The sequence below is a fragment of the Anomalospiza imberbis genome, chromosome 18, assembly GCF_031753505.1.
Source record: "Anomalospiza imberbis isolate Cuckoo-Finch-1a 21T00152 chromosome 18, ASM3175350v1, whole genome shotgun sequence".
NCBI lineage: Eukaryota > Metazoa > Chordata > Aves > Passeriformes > Viduidae > Anomalospiza > Anomalospiza imberbis.
The window spans coordinates 12083674-12105431 of NC_089698.1; the positions used below are offsets into that span (position 1 = coordinate 12083674).

At 55.0% G+C, this 21758-nt stretch overlaps 1 protein-coding gene across 1 annotated transcript; it reads right to left on the bottom strand.

Annotated features, from left to right (window-relative positions):
• Positions 1-72: 72 nt before the first annotated feature.
• Positions 73-18812, bottom strand: MMP11 (matrix metallopeptidase 11). Its single transcript, XM_068209133.1, has 8 exons — positions 18510-18812; positions 9247-9497; positions 7903-8046; positions 6763-6896; positions 3862-4109; positions 3394-3607; positions 1886-2143; positions 73-1003 (listed from the first exon to the last, which is right to left on the bottom strand). The coding sequence occupies exons 1-8, from the start codon at positions 18624-18626 to the stop codon at positions 870-872; spliced, it is 1500 nt and encodes a 499-aa protein (XP_068065234.1). The 5' UTR covers positions 18627-18812; the 3' UTR covers positions 73-869.
• Between the last annotated feature and the right edge of the window lie 2946 nt (positions 18813-21758).

Sequence of the window (21758 nt, forward strand, 5' to 3'; positions counted from 1 at the left end):
AAATACGCACGGAGCGCCCTGCCGCCAGCCGCGCACCCGGACCGGGCTGGGACGTGGAAAGGGAAGAGGCTGTCCGCAGCCCGGGGCGTTTGGCCTAAGGCTGGGCAGGCACGGCGGGTGTGCGGTGCCAGCCCGGGCCAGGAGCGGCGGTTCGAGAGCGATCAGTGCATCTGAGCATCCCGGGATGGGAACCTCGGCGGGATGAGCGCGGGGCAGTGTCCAGCACTGGCACCCAGCACCGGGGAGGGAGCGAAGGAGCGAGGGAGGGGCCCCTTGTCTATATACAGATCGGTACAAAATCCTGACGCATGCTAGGGATACAAGGCCAAGCCGGGCTAGGGCTGCGGCAGGGCCCTGGCAGTCAGCACGGCTGCCCCGGCGCAGTGGCTCTGGCAGCAGCCGCACGTCGCAGTCCTCCTCCTCTGCAGGTAGGGTCGGTGTCCTTCAAAGCCCCGGGCTGCGGGGGTCATTCCTCCTTGGCCAGCGTCTGCAGCAGCAAAGGGCTGCCGAAGTGAGTTATGTAAACATAGGAAATGCCGTGGATCAGTTCTACAGGATGGGGTTCAGATTAATTATGAGAGCATGATCCCATTCCAGGCTGGCCTGGTGGCTTTTGGGATGCCATTGCTAGAAGAGAGTGGCCTCCCTTGCCTGTAAAGAGCATGGCAGCTGCTTTTACATCGATAGCAACTGAAGCTGGGGCTGCTGGAACTGGAGAGGAGCAAACTTTGTCACTTGTGACAGACACCTGTTGTGTCAGATGCTGAGCCTGGAAGGAAGCCAGGAATGGCAGAGGGAACCCTCTGTGTGGCTGCTGGAGGTAAAGGGAGATGACAGGGGAGCGCGGAGCACGCAGGCATCCATCCCCCTCATCTGAAGGAGTTGGAGGAGGGTGTGCAGCTGAAGAAGTCCTGGCTGATCTGGCGTGGGTAGCCCTCCAGCACTTTCACCTGGACCGGATCAAACTTCCAATAATCTCGGCCTCTCAGGAAATAGGCAAAACCTGTGGGTGAGAGAGGAAGGTTTAGAAGAGGCAGCATTCATGTGGCTCAGAGCTCTTTGCCAGCATTTTGTTCAGCTGTCACTCTGCAACACATGCGGTACTGAAAGAGAGCTGGAAGAGGCAGGAGATTTTACTTGAACCCAGGCTTGTGGCATTCACTTTTCTTTCACACTGTTTTAGTTTCAATTAAAAAATCTAGTTTTACTTTTTGGACAGTAAACAGGATGGATTTGATTTTATCTTCCTGGTGGGTTTAAATATGCTGTATGCTTGTAGTGACCCAGCCCTGTGAGGGCAGGGGGTTTCTAGGACAGGGACAGGCAACTTGTGAAGACCTGCTCAGAGCATCTGTTCCTGTGGGCAAACTGCCCTGGAATTTAGGTTCTGGAAGCAGTGGGGAGTTGTTTCACTTCATCCTTAGAGAGGAAAGAGGCACTCACCACACCTGTCATCCCAAGCACCCTGGCTGTCCCCAGTGTTTCTGTGGCACTGCCCTACTGTTTTCAGCATGGGGCACACTGGGGAGGACTGGTCAATACCAGGCTCAGCCTGTTCTTTGTTCAGCTCCCCGGGTAGAAGTGTGGGCAGTGTTTCTGCCCACTTCCTTTGGCAGGAGCAGTAAGAGGCGGGCAGGACTCTGTGAGCATTCCTTGGTCAGATATTTGACTTCTCTCTATCGTACACTTACATATCAATTGCTGCAATTAATGGGAATGAAACAACTTCTCAATTCTCTACCCACTGGAGGGAACTGCCCCTCTACACTGTATGGATGTGTTGTGGTTGGGCAGTGTCCACTACTACCACATGTGTAAATCTGCCCAGCTCTTCCAGCTGGGCAGTGCTGTCAGGCAGAGCAGGCCACACTGCTGCTGCACTGACCAAACTCATCCTGGAAAGCGGCGTCGATCTCCGGCGGGACGCCGCGCCAGTCGGCCATGGCCCGGGGGTAGATGTTGTCCACCTGGCGCCTCTGGGGGTTGAAGCGCCAGTAGTTGCCTCCACTGAAGATGTAGATCTTGTTCTTCTCAGCCCCCCACACCAGAGCTGCCTGCACGGGGGATGCAGGGAGGCCCAGCTCCACGATTGGGGTGGGACCAGATACCCGTCTCTCACCATCATAAATCCAGTATTGAGAATCTATTGAGGAGACAGAAAAGGGAAACAAGGGGTCAAAAACTGACAATTTGGCAGTGAACTGTGCAACTGGAGCTGGTGTCTTGGCAGAGCTCCCATGGGAAGCTGTGCCTGAGAGGCAGAACCACCACCAAGTGTGATGGATGCCACCACTGTTGTGCGTCCAAAATGCTGTCAATGCATTGACATCCCACCTCAGTCCAGCCTGGTGGGTGTTGGAGGGGGACAGGAAGGTCCATTTCAGCAGCATTTTTCTCTATTTGTGGAAGTTCCAAAGGACTTGGCTGGAGGCACCAGCCTCTGCCCTGCAGTCTCAGCACCTGGAAATCATGTGGGCATGCACAGGCACAAAGGAGGCATGTGGCTGGAAAGGAGCGAGCTGCAGAAACCAGCAAGAATTTGCCAAGTTGATATAGAGACTGGAAGCAGAGTTCCAGATTAGATCAAAATGGGAATCTCTGTAATTAGCCTAGGGCATGTAATACTTTCCCCTTATCTCATTTTAACTCACCGTAGGAGCCTGCCAATTTTATCACTGTAAATCCTTGCATGCAGGTCAGGTGCTCAGAAATGTGTTCATGCAGGAGCTCTGCCTGCAGAGCCACTGGGACTCGGATTTTGGTACTCGGTCTCATGGAGTGCAGACGGGGTGTGCACACCCACAATGAGTTCCCAGGTCATTCTGCATCCCTCCTATTAAACCTCCACTTGGGAAGAGCATTAAAGAAGACAGTGGAGCTGAAACAAGGTTTGTTGCTGGCCTTGAACCCCAGAGATGGCCAGGAGCTGGTTTCATTCCTAATCTTTCTGGTTGCTGGAGGTTGCCTGGCTCTGCAGCCAGGCTCCCTGTCAGCTCATAAAGCCATATGGTACTAGGGAAGTTCCACATCCAGGTCTCTGAGGAGCAGAGAAAATGCTGTCCCCACCCAGAGCAGGGCCCACAGGCACAACCAGAGAACTGCTGGGGTTCACTTCTGGCACAGTGCTTTCCATGACAGCTGGAGGGATGGAGCAAATGTTTCCTTCCTTCTCCTCTGCCGCGGCAGAGGCAAATTACAAATGTTTATGTTCCAGGGAAGGAGAATGGGATATTGTGGCTGATAGAAAGTTTAAATAGATAAGGAAACAAATAACAAGGATTACTGGACTGCTGAGGATTTCCAGGAGGTTTATTGTCCCAGGAACCTTCTGGGTCCTCACTACCCCTAAGTAATTGAGATTTCTGAGCCATCTGATCACAGTCCAGCTGTTACCTTGGAAAAACCAGATGTTGCCCAGAGGGTCCTCGAAGGTGGCATCGACAGAGCTGGGGATGCCCTGCCAGTGGCGAGAGGCCAGAGCTGGGTAGCCATCCTGCAGCTTTCCAGCACGGAGCCGCCACACGTAGCGGGACCTGAAGAAGAACAGCTCCCCTCGGATGGTGGCTGCAGCATCAAAGGCCGTGTGGCAGGCGTCGGGCTGCACGGCCTGCAAGGCACAGCAGGTCAGGGCCGGCACCCGCAGCCCCCGAGCCCCGGCTGGGTGCAGCCCAGGGCAGCTGCCCCGTTTGGGTTGGGCACGGGCTGCACATGGATCCCCTCCCTGCACATCCCATTGCCAGCCGTGGGGTCTGGGCCTGGCCTCAGCAGTGCTGGTGGAAGAGGCAGACACCAGCTCAGGCTGCTGCCAGGGCAGCCCCAGCCAGGGTGTCAGGGAAGGGCGCAGACCAGCCCTGTACTCACCTCCACGTTGGTGATCTCGTTTGTCTCGAGGTCTGGCTGGGGCAGCTCTGCTGGCTGGGTTGGGGTTGGGTCAGGATCTGGTGAGGGTTTCCCATACAGGTACTGGATACCTTGCTTGTCATCCTCGCTCAGGCTCAGTGGGTAGCGGAAGATGTAGAAAGGAGACATCAGGGACTTGGAGACAGCCGTGTGCTGCAGGCCCAGCACGTGGCCAAACTCATGGGCAGCCACTTGCAGGAGGTCAGTGCCTACAAAGGGAAAAGATGGAAGATACTTTTGTCTACTCACATGCTTTGGCCTCCTGGGCCTGCTCCTACCAGTTACCAGACACTGACATGTGTTGTAGGAGCCCAAAAAGAGGAAAGAGAAATCTACCTCCAACTAGGTTGTTCCCAGATATCTCCTGTGTAGCTCAAAAATATGTTTGTGGGGTTTTTTTTAAGGAGTCAGAGGGAAAAATAAAGGGGTTCACTGATTCAGAAGCACCATGAGTCAATTCATACACTTGGGTATTAACCTGGATATGTTGGTAATCTGCAATTCTGTTGTCAGAGGCTCTTGCCACCTCATCAGCTACCAGGAAGAAAAGCATTTTCCATGCACTTTTGGAAAGGAGAAATTTGCACAGAGAAGGAAGTCTAGACCAGAGGTGTAGGAGGTGGTGTGGTCAGGTTGGTGTTTGTCCACCCAGCTTGAAGCAGTTGTTGGCTAGAGCTGAAGTTTAGCAAGTCCCACTTAGATCACATCCCCTGTGGAAGATACTGGTGTTGGTTAGAGAACTCTGGGATTAACACTTGCCAAAGGCCATTGTCGCAGACAGCAGAGGGAGCTCATTTATTGCTTGTCTGGGGACGGTGTCAAGAAGGTGTCATTATGAAATAAATCCATAAAAGATTATCTAATGTCAAGGTCTGAGACTTCTTCACCAGACTTAAACAGATTTATGAGAGACCATGTTTTAGGAATACATGGTCTTGGTGCATCTACAAAAGGAGAGGGGGAAAGGGGATTTCAGTACACGAACTTGCATTGTTTGGCAGGTTTTGTTTAGCTTCCAAAGGGTCCTTTCTAAAGCTGGTAAATTTCACTATGTCCCAGCAGATTCATTCACTTGCCTTCAGCCAGAAATCCTCCAAGCTGCAGCCCAAGTGATGAGAGCAGCAGGGATGTGAGTCAGCCAGCCTTGATGCTCCAAGCAGGATTTCCCTGCTGGCTCCAGGGGACCAGGTCACTACTCAGCTCCAGGAGCAGGGAGAGCACAGTGGGGAGGAACCCCTGGGAAGGGTGGAGGGGAAGGTGAGCCCTGCCTTCCTCCACTGGCCAGCTTTACCTGGAAGCCATGAATCTGCACAGCACTGACCTGATTAAATCAACACATCTAGGTCAGCTGAGAGAGTGGGATTCCTATGCCAGTGATTTATTACAAACTTTCTGACACTTCTGTTTAGCTTGGCAGGCTCCTCACTTGCTGCTTTCCAGTGCCGGCAGATGAGCTGTGCTGTCAGTCTCCAGGGGAGGTGCACAACAGCACGGCTGAAGGAGCTGCGCTGCACAGCATCCCTGTGTCCCTCACGGATGGTCCTCCACGGGGGCCCTGCTTCCTGCACGGCTCTGGGGTGACCCCAGGGCACACTCGTGCTCTCCCATCAGTGAAATGAGGCTAAGGATTTCCCCGTCTCGCTGAGAGCTGAGTCAAGGATTTATGCATGTTTATATCGTAAAGCTCTTTTCAGCATATTAAATGGCAATTAGCTCCAAAGAGCTTTTACAACAGTTATTTATGGATGATATGGGAGGGGGGAGAAGGGGGGAATGCCATGGAATAGAGCTGGATTCTGATGGGAACTGGTGTCCACTTTTGGTTCCTGGTTTGCCCCCAACACTGTTTTATGGGAGAATGCAGGAAGTTCTCCAACAACAGAGGGCGAAAACTGACAGAGCCCACTCCTGCCCCAGGAGCAGAAACCCCTCTGCAAAGAGGTCCTGTGCTTGTGATTCTTGTTTTGGGTCAGCACGAGCAGGGCTGGCGACACAGCAGTGCTGGGCCCCACACAGTCAAACTGGCCTACAGCTGGCACTGACATGGCAGGGGCACCCCATGGGCTTTGGGGGTGCCCACTGACATGGGCAACATTTTTGGGAATCCCCAGAGAGGCCTGGGGTTAACTTGGGCTTTGTGATTATTTCTTTGTCCATGTAGAGAAACTGGGAAGGAGGAGGCGGAGCTGACCTGGGTTAAGTTTGGTGAGTCTTCCAGAAACTGATGCACTGGGCACTGCTCCAGATGGTCCCAGGCAGTACTGCAGTATCTCATGAGATACTGTGACACCGGACCCTGAGTGCCCAAGCAAAGAGCTACCAGCTTGGATCTATTATTAGCAAAAATTTAAAAAAGAGTCTTGACTGGATGTGGTGTTGTTTATGGTCAGAGCATTCCCAGGCCACGGGGACAGAGCTGGAGCCTGGATGGTTTCCCTTTATGGACTTGTTTGAGGGCAGAGATGGTGAACAATGCGTGCAGGGACTGGGACTGAGGCTGTTCTTTGGAAGACAACGGTGTCACACAGAGCCTGAGCCTCAGTTTTCCTTCATCCTTTCCTCATTTCATTTCTAATGACTCCTGCCAATGCCAGGTGCAATTCCCCAGTGGCAGGGCACATGGCTGGGCAGAAGAACAAACTCTTGCTCCCCCACACAGGAGGAGTCCATGGGGAAGCTGGGGTCCTGGGCCTGAATGCTAACAGCCGGCTTCTAACTGGTGGGAGATGACAATGCTCGCCACAAAAACAGTTGTTGCCTCTCAGTTTTACAGGGTCCCTGTTCACAGCACAGGGAATCATTTCCACATTCAGTGACAAGCATCCTGGAGCACCCACAGCTCCCCTTAAAACAGAACCGTACCCAGGCTGTTCCCAATCGTCCAGGTCTCGTCATAGTCAAAGTGAACGTCTCCTTCCCGGTGTGTTTTGGGGAAGAACGCGTGTGCCAGGATCCCTCCGGGCCCATCAAAAGGCAAGTTGTCTCCATGCCAGTACCTGGAGGGAAGACACATTGCACCTCAGACAAAGGGGCTCCAGCATCATATAGCCAAAGGTGGGAGACACTGAGAGGAGACAGCAGCTCTCATTCTCATCCTGAGTTCATCCCACTGGTCTAGATCAACTGCTCAGAGCTTCCAATTGCCACAAGCCAAATTCTGCTTCAGAGCCCCGAGGAAGCAGCTTGATCACACCACGCACTGAGGAAGCAGATCTCAGTCACACCAAGCTTTTGGGAGTTTGCATGTTTTCTCTGGGATGTTTCTCCCCCTCCCCTCTTCAGCTTCCAGCCTAGAGCTGAATGTGGAGCCTAAAGAACTAAGGAGGTGACTGGCTAAGCCAAGACTGAGTTGATATTACGGGGTGGTGGGGGGCTGCAGAAGGGCAGCTGGCAGCAAACCCAGCCAAACTCTCAGGTCCTCACTCAAGCCAAGCCACTGATGAGTAATGAAGGAAACCCGTGAGAGGTGTGGCCACCAGAGAGGGCTGAGGGAGATAAATACACAGCATGTAAATCACATCACTGCTTGGACAGTCTCCACTGCCCTCATTAGCTCTGTGCAAACACGGAGCTCAGGGAAGTCTTTGCCCCAGTGAGTATTTTGCCAAAAGGGAATTTCAGGCCAGGAGCCAAGATTCACTTAACCAAGAAACTATATTTGTCTTTGGACAGACGGTTACATCCTTCAGTCAAGGGACAGGATGGAGGACCTGAAGATGGAAAGTCAAAACAAACGCTTAAGAAAACAGCCTGTGGGCAGAGAAATGTAAATGTACCAGGAAAATTAATGAATGATCAGTAACGGTGCTGTGCACGGCCAGCGTGGAACAGCTGCACTCACACCGAGCAGCCCACGACTGACAAAACTAAAATGGCCCCAGTGTTTGAAAGCAGAAATATGAGCCTCCATGTAAGTGCCTGAGTTGTGTGCTGGCAGCTCTCTGCTCTGGTTACAGCCCTGCTCCTCTGGCAGGAGGAGGCTGTGCTGCCTGCCATGCCCACCTGGTGAAGTCGATGACGATGTCAGCCCGTCCCTCCTGCACCTCGGTGAAGGTCAGCGGGGTCACATCACTCCAGACTTTCAAAGCTTCCTCTATGGTCCTTCTCACTTTAGCTTTTACAAGTTGCCATGGGAACCTGATAATTCTGGAAGGCAACAGACACTGGATGAGGAGAGCATCAGCTGCTGTCCCATGGACAGGGCTGTCACGAAGACACCAGCTCTACAATCAGCATCACCAGGGCCACGATTCCCAGCACCACAATGTCTCAAATCCATACATGCACTGCTCCAGCACACTCTACCAAGCAACATGTGCAGCAGATAAATCCCATCAGTGTTGAAACCCTCTGCCTGGTGTGCCAGAGGTGAGTTCCCTGGAGAGTTTTGCAGATTCTGTGTTGTTCTGAAGTGCCACAGCACTCCCCAGGTCTATCCCCTGTAAGGCCACCACCACAGAGATTCCTGAGAGTGGTGTGATGTGATTTCTTCTCCTTAATCTCTGCATTTTTTGCCACTGGAAACTTGGGTTCACTCAGCAGTTGCTCCCACTTCCTCTAATAACAAGAGCAGACTGAAAGGGAAATTTCTTTCCCTTCCATTAACAGTGTTGCTGCATGTAAATCTCTGCTGTGTTTCTTTCTTTAACACTACTGACCAAAAAGAAAAAAAAAAGGAAGAGGCCTTCCTGTTATCTGCAGCCTCCTGATGGTGTGAGGAACTGTCTCCTGTATTGGAATAAGCAAAAGATGATTTACATGCTGTCAAGGTCCATATGACTGTGCTCACTTCTCCACTCATACCCCTGAGGGCAGCTGCGGAGGCAGCACAACCCTCCCTCCAGTCTGTTGGGTAGATTCACAACTGAGAACGTGTGAGGTGATTTGGGCAAAACTTTACACTGAAGTGGTGTTTATGGGACCATCAAAAACAGCTGAATAAAAAGATCTTTTTAAAATAAACTGTGAGATGAGCCCCCCACGGGGTGGCTGTGGGGCAGAGGCACAGCAGGAGAGCGCTGGTGGTGGAGGCTCGGCTCAGCAGTGTGAGGGCAGTGACCGTGTGTGCCCAGGGGTGCTGGGGTGGCACTGCCGGGGCTGAGGCGATGGCTGTGCACAAGGGGAGGGCAGCTGTGCTTGTGGAGTGTGCTCAGGAGGGGATGAGGAGGTGCTGGGGACAAGTCGTGGTTCAGGGTGCGTCTCCTCTGGCCCCTGTGCCTCTCACAGTCACATCACAGCTCCAGGGATACCAGACCAAGCGTTTGGGCAGGGAGAAGTGAACCAGCCCGACTGGCACACCAGCCCGACTGGCACGCCAGCCCGGCTGCCACTGCAGGCCTCCCTTACTTGTAGGTGAGGTTGGTCTTGTCCCAGCGGCCGCCGGAGAGGACGAAGCGCTTCTGGCGGTTCCGCCCGCTCTGGCCGTCCGGCAGCACCGGCAGGTCGGGCACGCCGCAGCGGGGTGGGTTCCAGCCGGCCGAGTGCCCGGCTGCAGCCACGGGGAAGCCCTTGGCAGGCACACCCGTGCCCACGGCGTTCACCAGGGCAGCCAGCCAAGGAGCCTGCTCCTTCCAGGTGTGATGCTTTCGAGACACGTCCTGAAAGGCAAAAGCAAAAGCACGACTTCGGTGTCCGTGAGGATGCTGCCTGTTGCAGAGTGGTGGGCAGCTGCCCACAGCAGTCCTGCAGCAGGGACTTCCACTTCTGCCCATGGCTGTTTCCCTACAGGTAGGGCACAGCCTGCTCCCCACAAACATGCCGTGTTCCCTGCTCTGAGGCTGGCAGGGAACACACCTGGGGGGCACTGTGTCGTGCCATGGCACCCACTAAGCACTCAGCTATTTTTGGTCCACATTTCCTTGGCAGCTGGCCGGCAGGAAATACTTTTGCAGGCTGTGGATGAGAACCAGACCCTTCAAGTATAAAACAAATCACTAGGGAATAAATTCTCCCCCTTTGCCCTACATCCTTTATTCCCTCCTGGCCCCGGGTAGAGGTGACATTAATGGGAGGAAGTCTTTAGACCCCAGCATGCAGTTGTGCTCCTTGTTGTCACTTCTGTGGTGTCCTCTTGCTGCCCTGGCACCGTGGGCAGGTCTCAGCATGGCCGGTGGACACGGCAGAGCAGGACACGGGGATGTGGGGTGACAGCCCAGCCCGCGGGCAGAGAGCAGCACAGGCTGTCCCTGCAGCCCCCACCACTGCCTGAGGGAAGGACTGCACCGTGCCCCCTCGCCTCACTGTACCTGTGATTCTGCGTGGGATGAGATCTCCTGGGCTCTCCCACGCTTAGTTGGAAAAGCAAGGTTTCTCTTGACAACATTAATTAATGTTAATTAGCTAACTTTCACCAGTTTCCCATGTTGCCACCATGAAACACAACCCAGGTGTCACCTCCAACCTGCTGGTGAGGCCACACCTCGAGTGCTGTGTCCAGTTCTGGCCCCTCAGTTTGGGAAGGACGTTGAGGTGCTTGAGCACGTTCAGAGGAGGCAACGAGGCTGGTGAAGGGCTTGGAACACAAGCCCTGTAAGGAACGACTGAGGGAGCTGGGGGTGTTTATCCTGGAGAAAAGGACACTCAGAGGTGACCTCATCACGCTCCACAGCTCCTGAAGGGTGGCTGTGCTCAGGTGGGGTTGGGCTCTTTCACCAGGCAGTAACTGACAGAACCAGAGGACACAGTCTCAAGCTGCGTCAAGGGAAATATAGGTTGGATATTAGGAAAAAGTTTTTTTACAGAAAGGGTGATAAAGTACTGGAATGGACTGCCCGGGGAGGTGGTGGAATCACCGTCCCTGGATGTGTTTAAAAAAAGACTGGATATGGCACTTGATGCCATGATCTAGTTGAGGTGCTAGGGCATGGGTTGGACTCGATGATCTTGAAGGTCTCTTCCAACCCAGACATTCTGTGAATTCTGTGAATGTGGGGTGAGAGGTGCTTGGTCCACATCACTGTGCTGCAGAGGGCCAAACACAGATTTTTTTTTTTTTTGCCTGATTTTATGCAGCAAATGGAAAGTGTTTGAGCAGCAGGAGGAGCTGAGATGCAGCAGTGGTTCATCTCCACCTGGACAGGCAGCTCTGTTCCACAGGGCTCCAGAGGGAGGACCTGGGCTTTAGGCAGGCTCTTTCTTCCCCTGCAAAGAGCTGCCTTCTTCCAGGCCAGCTTTCCTGGCTGCCCTGCCAGCCACACAGGGGTCAGGATGGCACGGTGCCAGAGCTGCCATGATGCCTGTAATCCACATGCTGCCACCCTCTGCTCCCACAGTGAGCCCATTCACACGGGCTGGAGTGAAGTGCGAAGGCCTTGGCATTAATTCCACCACTGAGCTCCCGGCCCCGTGCCTCTGAGCCAGGCACAGATGGACAGGGGAGCCTGGCAGGTCACACAAGCTGCACTTTGGGTGTCCACACATCACTTTAGGCTTTTGGTGTGTGTGTCACCCCTCCAGCCTGCTGGCTGGTCCTCCCCAGACAGACAGCCAGCCACCCTTGGTGGCTTGGCACCTGCTGGCCTTTGCCTCAGACCCACTGATACAGTCCTGGTGTCCCAGTGCGCTTTCACACACCACAGGAACTGCACCGGCCACACAGGGAAAGAGAGAAACCCTTTCCACATCCTGAACAGCAAAAGCTGCCCAAGCCAGCAGCCGTGCACTGAGCATCCTTTCCAGGCTTAGGGGAGGAGGAGCACGGGCTGGCCTGTCCAGAGGAGCCTGCACTGGGCTGCTCCTGCTGAGGCTGGAGCCCTGCCAGGCTGGAGGTACCTGTCTTCTAAGGGGAGCTCTCTGAGAGCCACCTGGCACCCTGCCTGGGCTGGCAGCTACTGCTGCAAAGGACAGCTGGCAGGAGAAGCTGACAAAGTTCATGTTCTGGCCAACATCTTGCTGTCAGCCCCGATGACACCAAAGCACGCAGTGGCAGCTGTGTCACCTAAGCACAGCCTGCAGGGCTGCTCAGCCCCTTGCTCCTGGGTGCACCCACTGCCAGGTCCTGGCAGCTGAGGCCTTGGGGTGATGAAAGCATCTGGTTTTCCAAGGCCAGGACGTGCGGGGCCTAGGAGCACTGGGAAACCCTCAAGAAGTGCTCAGGGAGGTGGGGGGGCTGAGGCTGACCCAGATGCCTTACCCCTGGTTTTTTTGCCTCAGTGATGCTCTGTACATTCCCCTCCTGGGAAGGCCAGTTTCCTTACAGACTGGGGCCAATGGCATGAACTGGAGGTTATCACTCTCCTCTGACCAGGAGCAGAGAGAGGAGAAGCTGCCTGTTTCCTTCTTGCCCCGAGGAATTCCACGTTCAGAGGCAGAGCAGAGGCAGCTTTCCTCTCCCCTCTTTGGTTAGCTCAAGGCACTGTTATGAATCCCAGCTTTCCAAACCCCACTTTGCAACAGCAGGACCCCCCCTGCTCCTCCTGCCCTTTGCAGCCTGGGTCCTGGAAGGGGACACAGCGTGGTCCTGTGAGTGGCTCTGGGTGGGGCAGGAGGCAGGACCTGCCCTGCTGCCCTGCTGTGCCCCTGGACAAACAGTGACTCTGTCCCTGTCGTCACAGCACCGACATTAGCACCATGGCAGGAAAGGGCTGGAAAATGCCACTGCAGGCAAGGGGAAATGTGACAGGCACAAACCACTTGCCAAACAATGCTCAGGGGACACCCAGGCTGGAGATCTTGGCCTCCTTGGCTGGGCACACCTTGCTGCAGGCACTTCCCAGGGATTAGATACCGTGTCCACTCGCTTAAGGTTGCATCCTTCCCAGGCAATGCTGAGCCCTCCCTCTCGTGGGGAGATCTGCTTTGCTCCCCGAGCTGCTACCACACCTCAACTGCATTGCTCAGGGTTCACTTAGGGCCCTGCTGCTGCGAGGCTGCTGCACAGCTGCGAGGGGAAGGGGAGGAGGGCCCTGGCTGCTGGGTACCCATCAGGGCATCCCCACTGGTGCCATCCCACCAGCAGAGGGGAGGGGACTCCTGAACACAAAAGCCAAGGAAAATCCCTGCAACCCAGGACAGGGTTTGTCCCAGCAGAGTGCAAACCAGATCTGAGCCTCTGGCTGAGCGTGTGCAGCCACTTGCAGTGCCCCTCCCTGCATTACCCACAGCTGGGGTGCCTGCTGGGCATGGGAACTGCTGCCTTGTAGGCAAGGAAGAGGCCAGGGCTTTGCAATAGAGCCTGACCAGTAAATGTGAATACAGCACAAGCACAGAGAGGATTCCAGGCCTGAAACCAAGGGTCGAGGGCAGTGAGGGCTGCAGAGGAGCAAAGCTGTACCAAAGAGGGCTGTGCTGCAGGCTGGTCACAGCTCCTCACAGAAAAAGTGCCTCTTCCTGCAGCCTCGTGACTGAAAGGCTGAGGGGGAGCAGGAGGGAAAGGACAGATCCCACGGGACAGCAGAAACCACAGCGGAGGTACAGGCTGCCCACTCAGTTCCTCACAGCTTTATCAGCCTTCAAGTGCTGTGATACAACAGCCATCACCTCTGGGTCTGCTGGAGCCAGATGAACAGCAGCCAAGCTTCCCAGGAAGTGTTCCAGCCATCCCAAGGAGCCAGGAGCATCTTTAACCTCCTCGTGTTGGGCAGCACTCACCCTGCAGAGCCCCCGGGAGGAGTAGCAGCCGGAGCAGCCCAGCTGCAGTGGAGCATCAGCAGCACAGGGGTGGGGCTGGTGCCTGGTGCTAACAAAGCCACGGCCCTCCTGTGCCTGGCTCCATCCTCCTCTGCCTGCCTGAACTTAAACGTGTGTCCTCTGTTGTGTACCTAATCACCTGGGCTCCTGGACATGAAAGGAGACCCCTCTCCCTGTCAGACAGGAGCAACTGGACAAGTTACAGCCTGAATCCATCAGTCTTGGATGCTTCCCCTGTCACTGGGGCTGTTTCCTCTTCAGTTGGGGAACGAGCTCGTGGACTTTGTCTTCATTTCCCTGTCCCTTCTGCTCCTGCTTTTCCATTGCTTCTGTTTCTGCTTCCTCCTTTTGTTACTCAGAGGTGTTTGCTGCCTCTCTGGCTGGCAGCATTATCCCCCTCCTCCCTACAAGCCTGCACCTCGGAGCACTCCTGCTCTTATTTCAGCAGGAAAGGGCAGCAGAGATGCTTTCTCTTGCAGTTCTCATGTAAGACAGTTCTCTCACCCCATTTTTGCCCACTGTGGGGTGGCTATGCCTCCCAAGGGCTCTGCAGCCCCTGAACAGCAATGTTCCTGCCTGAGATCAGCCTTGTTCTCCTGCTGCATAGTTGGTGTTTTGTGCAGCCTGCCTCTCAGCCCAGCGTGGACTGGCAGGGGTTGGATTTGAAAGTGCAGCTACAGCTGATGGTTAATGGTAAAACTGGAACCAGCTTCATTCTAGTCAGCTTGTGCTCCAGGAGCAGCCTGGGCTGGGAAGGTGCTGATGCTGCAGATGGAATTTCATGGCAGAAACATGACTGTGGTCTGGTCTAACCCTGAGCTAAATGTGCTCCTGCTCAAGGCACTGTTAGTCGAAATAATGCCTAGACAAAGCCACCAGATTTATTGATCCTGCCTCCCCAGGACAAGGTCTCCTAACTCCTCTATGAATTCCTTGCTCACACAAAATACTTCAGCTCCAGGACTCCTCCATGCTGGCTGCAGCCTGGTCCCACTGAAGACAGAGAGAGCACAAAGGCTGGGGCCAAACAGGAGCTGCTGCAGTGCCTGGCTGTGCACACACTGCTGGATTTTCCTCTCCACTCACTTCCCGCACCCCACGGCACCATCCAGCACTACCTCCTGGGGCCTGACAGTTTGTTTCCAGATTACTTGGTGGTAGTTGTTGTTGGCAATGAAAAAAGGAAAATGTTTATTTTTCCTAAGCAACGTGGAACGTGAAACATGGACTGCAAATGTTTATGGCCATAGAAAGAATGAGAAGAACCAGGCTTTGGTGTAACAAGAGAAAGCAAATGAATAAACACTGCGGGACTATTTTTATTATCAGACATTTTAATTATGTGACAGTTTGTGGGACTATTTCATCAACAACACCACAACCAAGCTGCTGGTGTCACCCAAGCAATGGTTTGCCAGAAACAGGAGTCCTTACAGAGCAAACAAGCCCCAGGATGCTGACATAGCAAAAGGTTTCAAGAGCCCTTAATCTGATGACCTAGAATTCCCCTTGAAATGAAGAAACTGCTCTAGGATGTGGCACACTCCTGGCAGGGGAGGAAGGGGGTTGAGATGTTTGTGCATTGTGTAGATACATCCAAGCTAAGGGGAGTCAGGAGCTACCAGTACCTCTCTCCTGCCCAAATCAACCCAGAGGAGGAAGTCTGGTCACCTGCCTATCCTTGCTGGGACTCCTCTATCTGCACCAGGATCTCAGTGAATGTCTAAAAACTTGTCTGCAGCCCTTAGTGAATCCCTGAAGTGCTCTGCTTTTCATTTTGCTGGGCAGCTATGTGCTGTGCTTCCATTCGCTTTAGGCTGAGCCATCCCCAGTGCAAGAACACCCAGAAACCCTTTATTTACCTGTCCATATATTTGAGATTAGTAGGAAAGAGCTACTTAGTGGGAAGAAGTAGGATCAGCATCTCTGCAGGACAACTTTCCACCAAAAATCCTTTTCAAACAACTCCTACACAGTGCATCCCTTCTTCTGCAGAGCCCCACAAGTTATGGTGCCAGGGCAGGATAAGCATGGGGGAAGCAAGAAGTGCAATATAACCCGGAGAGGGGGATCCTCCCCAAAGTGCTTCTCTCCTCTCCCTCCCCGAGGAGCTGCACCCCAAGCCCTGTCACAACGCAGGGTGTGCGTGTGTGCTGCCTGTGGAAGCACAAACACAACAAACCCGCTGGAGAATAACTACTTACATGTGTCTTGAGTCTCTCCCAGAGCAGAAGATAAACATGCCTAAAATTACCCCACGGCTGACTGCAGGATTTAAATAGCCAAACCAAGGAGTGCAAATCAAACCCTTCCTGCGGGAGCTGCCCGAGCCCGGAGTGAGGCAGGCAGGGGCTGTGGGGAAGGCAGTGCCCTGCTTCCAGAGGGGAACCTGCTGTGCTCAGGGGCAGATTTGCAGGACCCCTGATGGGTTATGTTGGTAGCTGGGAGGGTGCCCCCCACTTCTCCACGGAGAGAGACCTTCCCAGCAAATGCACGGGCTTTGATTTCCCAGGGAAGCCGAAAGCAAGGCAGGAATTCAGTGTCTGCGTGTGCACAGCCCGAGGACTGCAGATCTTTTGTTCTCGAGTTTTACACTGGACACCAGACCCAGCCTTGATTCTGCTCTCAATTTTCCCTTTCCTTCTTTCTTTCTTTAGGCATTATGATTTAAAAAAAAAAAGAAGGAACTCTAAGGGTTTGTCTCAACACAAGTCCTTCTGCAACTTGCCCTGTAGCCTGGCTTTAAAGTGAATCTGAGCCCTGGATTCCCTCCCCTCTCAGCTGCTGCCGTTGTGACTGGCCACTGGAGCACCAACAGCCGGGTGCAGCACACTCCTGCACCCGGGCTGTGCCTGCCCAGCCCACGCACTGGCACAGCTCGAGGAACTCCTGTGCTGTCTCACAGGAGTGGGAATCTCTTCTCCCGGCTCAGCCCCTTGGCTCCTTTCTCGTTCATCACCTGACAGCAAAAGGTGTCCAGACAGGAAATTAGCTGCTGTCAGACAAGAGGGAAGCATCCTTTGTGCAGCAGGCTCGGAGTAGTCAGAGAAGGGAACACGTGATGGCATGGCACAGCTCTCTGTGAGAGAGGGCAGAGTGGCCGAGGCCTCCGTGAGCCGGCAGTGCCACCGCAGCTGTCCTGCAGCCACGAGCTCCCCGGCCGGGAGAGCAGCGGGGAGCGCTGCTGCCAGCTTCCATCGTGTACAACTGGCTGCACCTCAGAGGCGGCAGAATAACCTTCTGAAGCCTTGACACCAGACGAGGAAGACAAAAGATCAGCTATTTGGGATGACAGAACTGCTATTTGAAAGGATGAGAAATGACCTGTCCATTTCCAACCCAACCAATGCAGCCACCATCTCTGCAAAGGCTGAGTCAAACACATCAGCCTGAAACCCCGAGCCCCACGTGGCTGGTCCAACACACGAGCACAAGGCATTCCTGAAGAAAACCGACCTGCAGGAGTATCACCTGGAGTTACTCCAGCCAAGAGGGAAGGATTAGCACTCGCAGTGCAGAGCATTAGCCTAGGATAGGAAGAAATCACCTCTCTGTTGGCACACTGCCGCCTGGGGCGACCTTCTTCTGCAGCGTGGCAGTGGGTTTGACGGACCAGCAGTCTGAGCAGAGCTGGAGCCCCGCATTAACTCTGTGCTCTTCGGCAGTCTGGTGTACGTCCCACCTCAAGGGGCACTGGCCAAATCAGCTGAGCCCCTGCAACCTCTGCAGTCAGTCAGCAGCTGTGGGCGCTGGCACAGGAGACAACGGTGCCACGGCAGCTGGGCTGGGCTCGAGCTCAGAGCCTGTGGAGCCCAGCTGGCTCTCCCTTCCCCCAGGACCCCACACAGGTCCTTGCTGGCAGCCAGAGCAGGACCAGGGGCTGTGCAGGTTCCTCCAGGAGCAGCAGCTTCCCAGCTTGCACAGGGCAGAGCACGAGGCACCTGCCAGCCCAGCCCGTGTCCCGCAGGAGCCAGCAGTCCCCAGCTTTATGCGGGCGGAGCTCTGCCCTCGCATCCCACCCCCTGCTGCTCTCCGACGGGACCGAAGCCCGCCGAGCAGCGTCATTCCTGGCGTGCAGGGTGCCACCACCGAGCGCTTGGCCTCACCTTCCCCGGAGGCAGCGCGGGGCCAAGCACGGTGACATTTCGTTTGGAGGAATGCGAGCACTTTGGGGGCCAAGGCTGCTCCGTGCCAAGTCCCAGCCCACAGCAGATTTAGCAGCCAAGTTAGAAAGTGCTCAGATGACAGAGCTGATAATAAAACCATCGACAGAACCTGAACTAATCCCCTTGGGCTGCTACTGGGCATTTGCTCTGTTATTATTTCATGGCACAGCAGCGAAGCGCATGTCTATAATAACCCGATTACACACGCACACATTCCCAGCACAAGGAGCTCTCTGTCTTCTCCCGTCCCCCAAATCCCTCGCACGCCGCTGCTCCTCTCCGGCAGCCGCAGTCCCTGCTGCCAGCAGCTCCGTCCCAGGGGCTGGGATCGGGCAGGCATGTGCAGGAAGAAAGAGCCCTGCTGCTCCTCTCCTGCCTGCGCCTTTGATTCATCCCTTCAGTCGCGTCTCCCCGTAACTTCTCGGAGCTGCCAGCGCAGCGTGCAGGGGGTGTTCGAGCAGCAGCGAGTGTTCTGCTGCCTGTGAAGCACGGGGGATGCCGTGTCCTCTCCTAAGCTCTCCTTGTCCCGGTCCCCGTTTTCCCTGGGGAACACGGCTGTGAAAACTCCCCAACGAGCCAGGAGGAGCCCGCGGAGCGGGAGGCACCGCCGGGGCAGGGGCACCGTCCCGCGGCCGGTTACTCCCGGCAGCGCAGCCCGTGCCGGCATCCCGAGCGCGGCTCGGGGATGGATGGAGCGGCGGGGGAAAGACGGCTCATCCCGTTCAGCCGAGGGTCTGCCGGGGACACAGTGCCCTCGGGACAGCATCGGAGAGCGGCGGGGGACACGGAGGGAGGCACCGGGCGGTCCCGACTCACCGGCTTGTGTCGGCGGGCGGGCGCGGCGGGCGCGCAGTGCAGCAGAGCGGCGGCCAGCAAGGCGGCAGCGGCGGGCAGCGGCGGGCGGGCCATGCCGGGCGGAGCGGGCTCGGACATGGGGCAGAGGAGCGGGGGGGGGGGGTCCTCGCTGAGCCTTTTATCCCCCCACCGTGGCCGCCTGCCCTCCTCCTCGCGCCTCCTCCCGCTCCTGCCTTTTGTTCTCCCCGAGCCGCGGCTGCACGGGCCGGGGGGACACGGCCCGGCGGCATCGCGGGAGGGGGGTCCCGCCCGGCCCGTCTGCTCCGCCCCGCCACCCCCCGGGGGCGGAGCGGGGCGGGACCCCCCTCCCACGCCTGCCCGGCACCGGCCCCCGGCCTCCGGGTCCTGTCTGCCTTGGGGTGCCTTTCAACGGGCCCCTTTAAAGGCGTCTTTCACCTCTCTTGCCTAAGGGGACCAAGGACTGAACCCCGTCCTCTTAGTGCCCGTCGAGACCACTCCAGTCTCCATGGGGAGTAGCTCACAGCCGTGTTTTAATGTGTTTGAACCCCTGCTTTGCCTGTGCAGGGCTCTGCTTTGCTCACTTTTTCACTCAAACCCTTCACTCACCCTTTTCAAGAAGGCTTTCCCGAGCAGGGATGCTGAGGGAGGGTTAAAGGAGGGAGCAACTCCCCATTTTGGAGATGCCAAAACCTTCTCCATCTGCTCAGCCACCTGGAGATGGAAGCAGCAACGCACAGATCTGGTTTCTTGGTTCCTGTTTCTATGGGAAAAGCCCTGGATTGTGTCAGCATCCTCTCAGCAGACTGAGTTTAGCTGAAAATTGTTTCAAGAAATGTATTGCAAATAAGAAAACTTTGATCTCCAGCTGCCTGGGCTGGTGTGCAGGGAGTGAGTAAAGCTTCCTGACATCCCGGGCTCTATTACTGCTTTATTTGTCTGTGATCAGTTGTTCATGTTTAGTTTTATGGGAACCATACTGGCGATGTAAATACTGGGTACGGTGAGCAGATGTGAGAAGAAAGAGCCTGGTCTTGGCTGGCTTTGGAAGGTGCTGCAGTGTTTAACTCACAGGCTGTTAGCAAGATGTCCCTGCACCGGAGCACCATGCTCAGCATATCCCGAGGCCTTATCTGTAAGAGGGGACAGGGGAGCAGGGAAAACCACGTTGCACTGTGGAATTTACCCTTCTGCTCTTATTCTGGCTGTGCCCCAGGAATGCAGAGCAGACCCTTGTTTCTTGCCTTTCTCTGAGCCAGACAGCTGGGTCCCAGTGAAAAAAGCTTTCCTGCCTTTGTCTCTCTTTTCTTTAGTGTCTTTTCTTTTAATGCTGGTGTCTCTGGGAGCTCAGTGCTTTCCAGCCCATGGCAGTGGAGCCCTGGGGAAGTGGGGAGAGGCATGGGAGCAGCCTGTAAGGCAGCAACAGGCAGTTTGGCTCTTGTGAATGAAGGGAGACTTTTAAAGGCGGTGTTCTGGGAAACTTGGTCCTTGCAGCGATGGAACTGTGTGTGAGAACTGCTGGCTCCTGCCAAGGCACTTAGCACAAAAGAAAGTGCTGTGTTGTGTTTGGGATCACAGATATTTCCCAGCCAATCCAGTAGATGTTTAGCAGCAGGAAAACGGCTGTTGGGTGTTCTGGGGACTCCCATGCCCTGTGTGCAGCCTGCAGAATTCCTTCTTGTTGTGTTCCTGAGCTGAGAGCTCTCTCAGCCACTGTCTGTCCTGTCCATGCAGCCCTCACCCCTGCTGTCTGCAGGATGCAGATGAATGCACAGAGGCTGCTGCCAGATGAGCACAGGGCTCCCACCCACCCCAGCCCCAGAGCACCGACAGTCTGACATCTCCCAGTCTGACATCTCACTGTCTGCTTGCTTTCCTGCAGCTCCTGCCAGGCTGGAGCCAAACCTGGGCTTCTCAGGATGGCTGCAGGAGCTCAGTGGAAGTTCTCATGGCTGAGAGGTCCCCATGGTCACTGATGTTGCTGATTTAGCATTCCCACGTGGAGCTCATCTAACTCAGCATCTGCTCAGGGCCTTCCAGCCCTAGCAAGTGGCAGAGTTGTCAGGCGTTTTCCAAGTCCTTCTGACCACAAGCATTAGCTCTTCTTCCACTCCCCTAAGGCTTCCCAACAAGGAGGGCCTTGTGAACACCTGGGCAGGCAAAGCAGCATCGTAATGTGAGTCTCTGCAGGAACCAGCAGCTGGGGATAACCTCTCTCTACAGCCCAGCAGGTGTTAGGGGGAAAGGGGCTGTGCCAGGGGAAGAGAACAGCAGGTTTGATTCTTTGTGAGCAGCAAAGAGGTGGGATAACTCCCTCAGCCCATGGGCCACTTGGGTGTGATACTGCTGTAAGGCACTTGGGACTGAGGGGAGGTGGGGGAAGAGCTGTGTGATGAGAGCCAAGGGGAAAGGGGAGGGAAGTGAGAGACAAACTGAATTTAAATGGATTAAGCCTGTCTGTCCAAAGTCCTTTGTTTCCTGCCACCTCCCTGGTGTGACTTTCACAGCTGTATTCTGTGTGCCTGAGGACCTGGCTTGAGGTCCCCTGCAAAGTCAGCATGGAGCTTTATGGCCCCTGGGCATTTCCCTGAGCAGCTGGAAGAGGGTCCAGGAGCCAAATCCCCAGGACAGAGAAACCCCTTTGATTTCTCTGATGTCTTTCCTGCTCTCTCTGTAGGAGATAACCTCATGAATTGATGTCTCCAGCATCACTGCTCACTGGGTGACAAATGAGGACAGGTCCCCATCCGGCAAGTCTCAGTTCTCACCTCTTGCTTTTGGGATTCCCCTTTTCTCTGGCCCTGGCATCTTGTTTTTCTCCTGGGCAGCCAAAGTGGGCGTTTGTACAGGTGCTGGTGGGTGCAAACAAGCCTGGGGGTCATGTGCACTGAGCTGCCCATGTAAACATGATTGATCAGGAGTACTTTTTGAATTACCCAGTTCTCCTCCTCTGCTGGCAGCCCAAGACATGGGCATGGGGAGTGGGCAAGAAGAGGCTGTGGAGTGGGAACTTGGCCTTTGGGCCTGGACTCACAAGTGGGAAGGTAAAGTAATATGTAAAATAAAATGTATGTTGGTCAGCAAAGTGCTTTGCTTCAGATCTCTTTTGGGTTTTTAAAAAATATTTTAAAGGAAATGCTGTAATTGTGCAGGCTGTTCTGGGTCCAAACAGTGAACCTTGAAAACACCAAAGTTTTCCAGACTTCAACGTAACTAGGTCAGTCTCACTATGAATTTCCAGAAAGTCTTGCT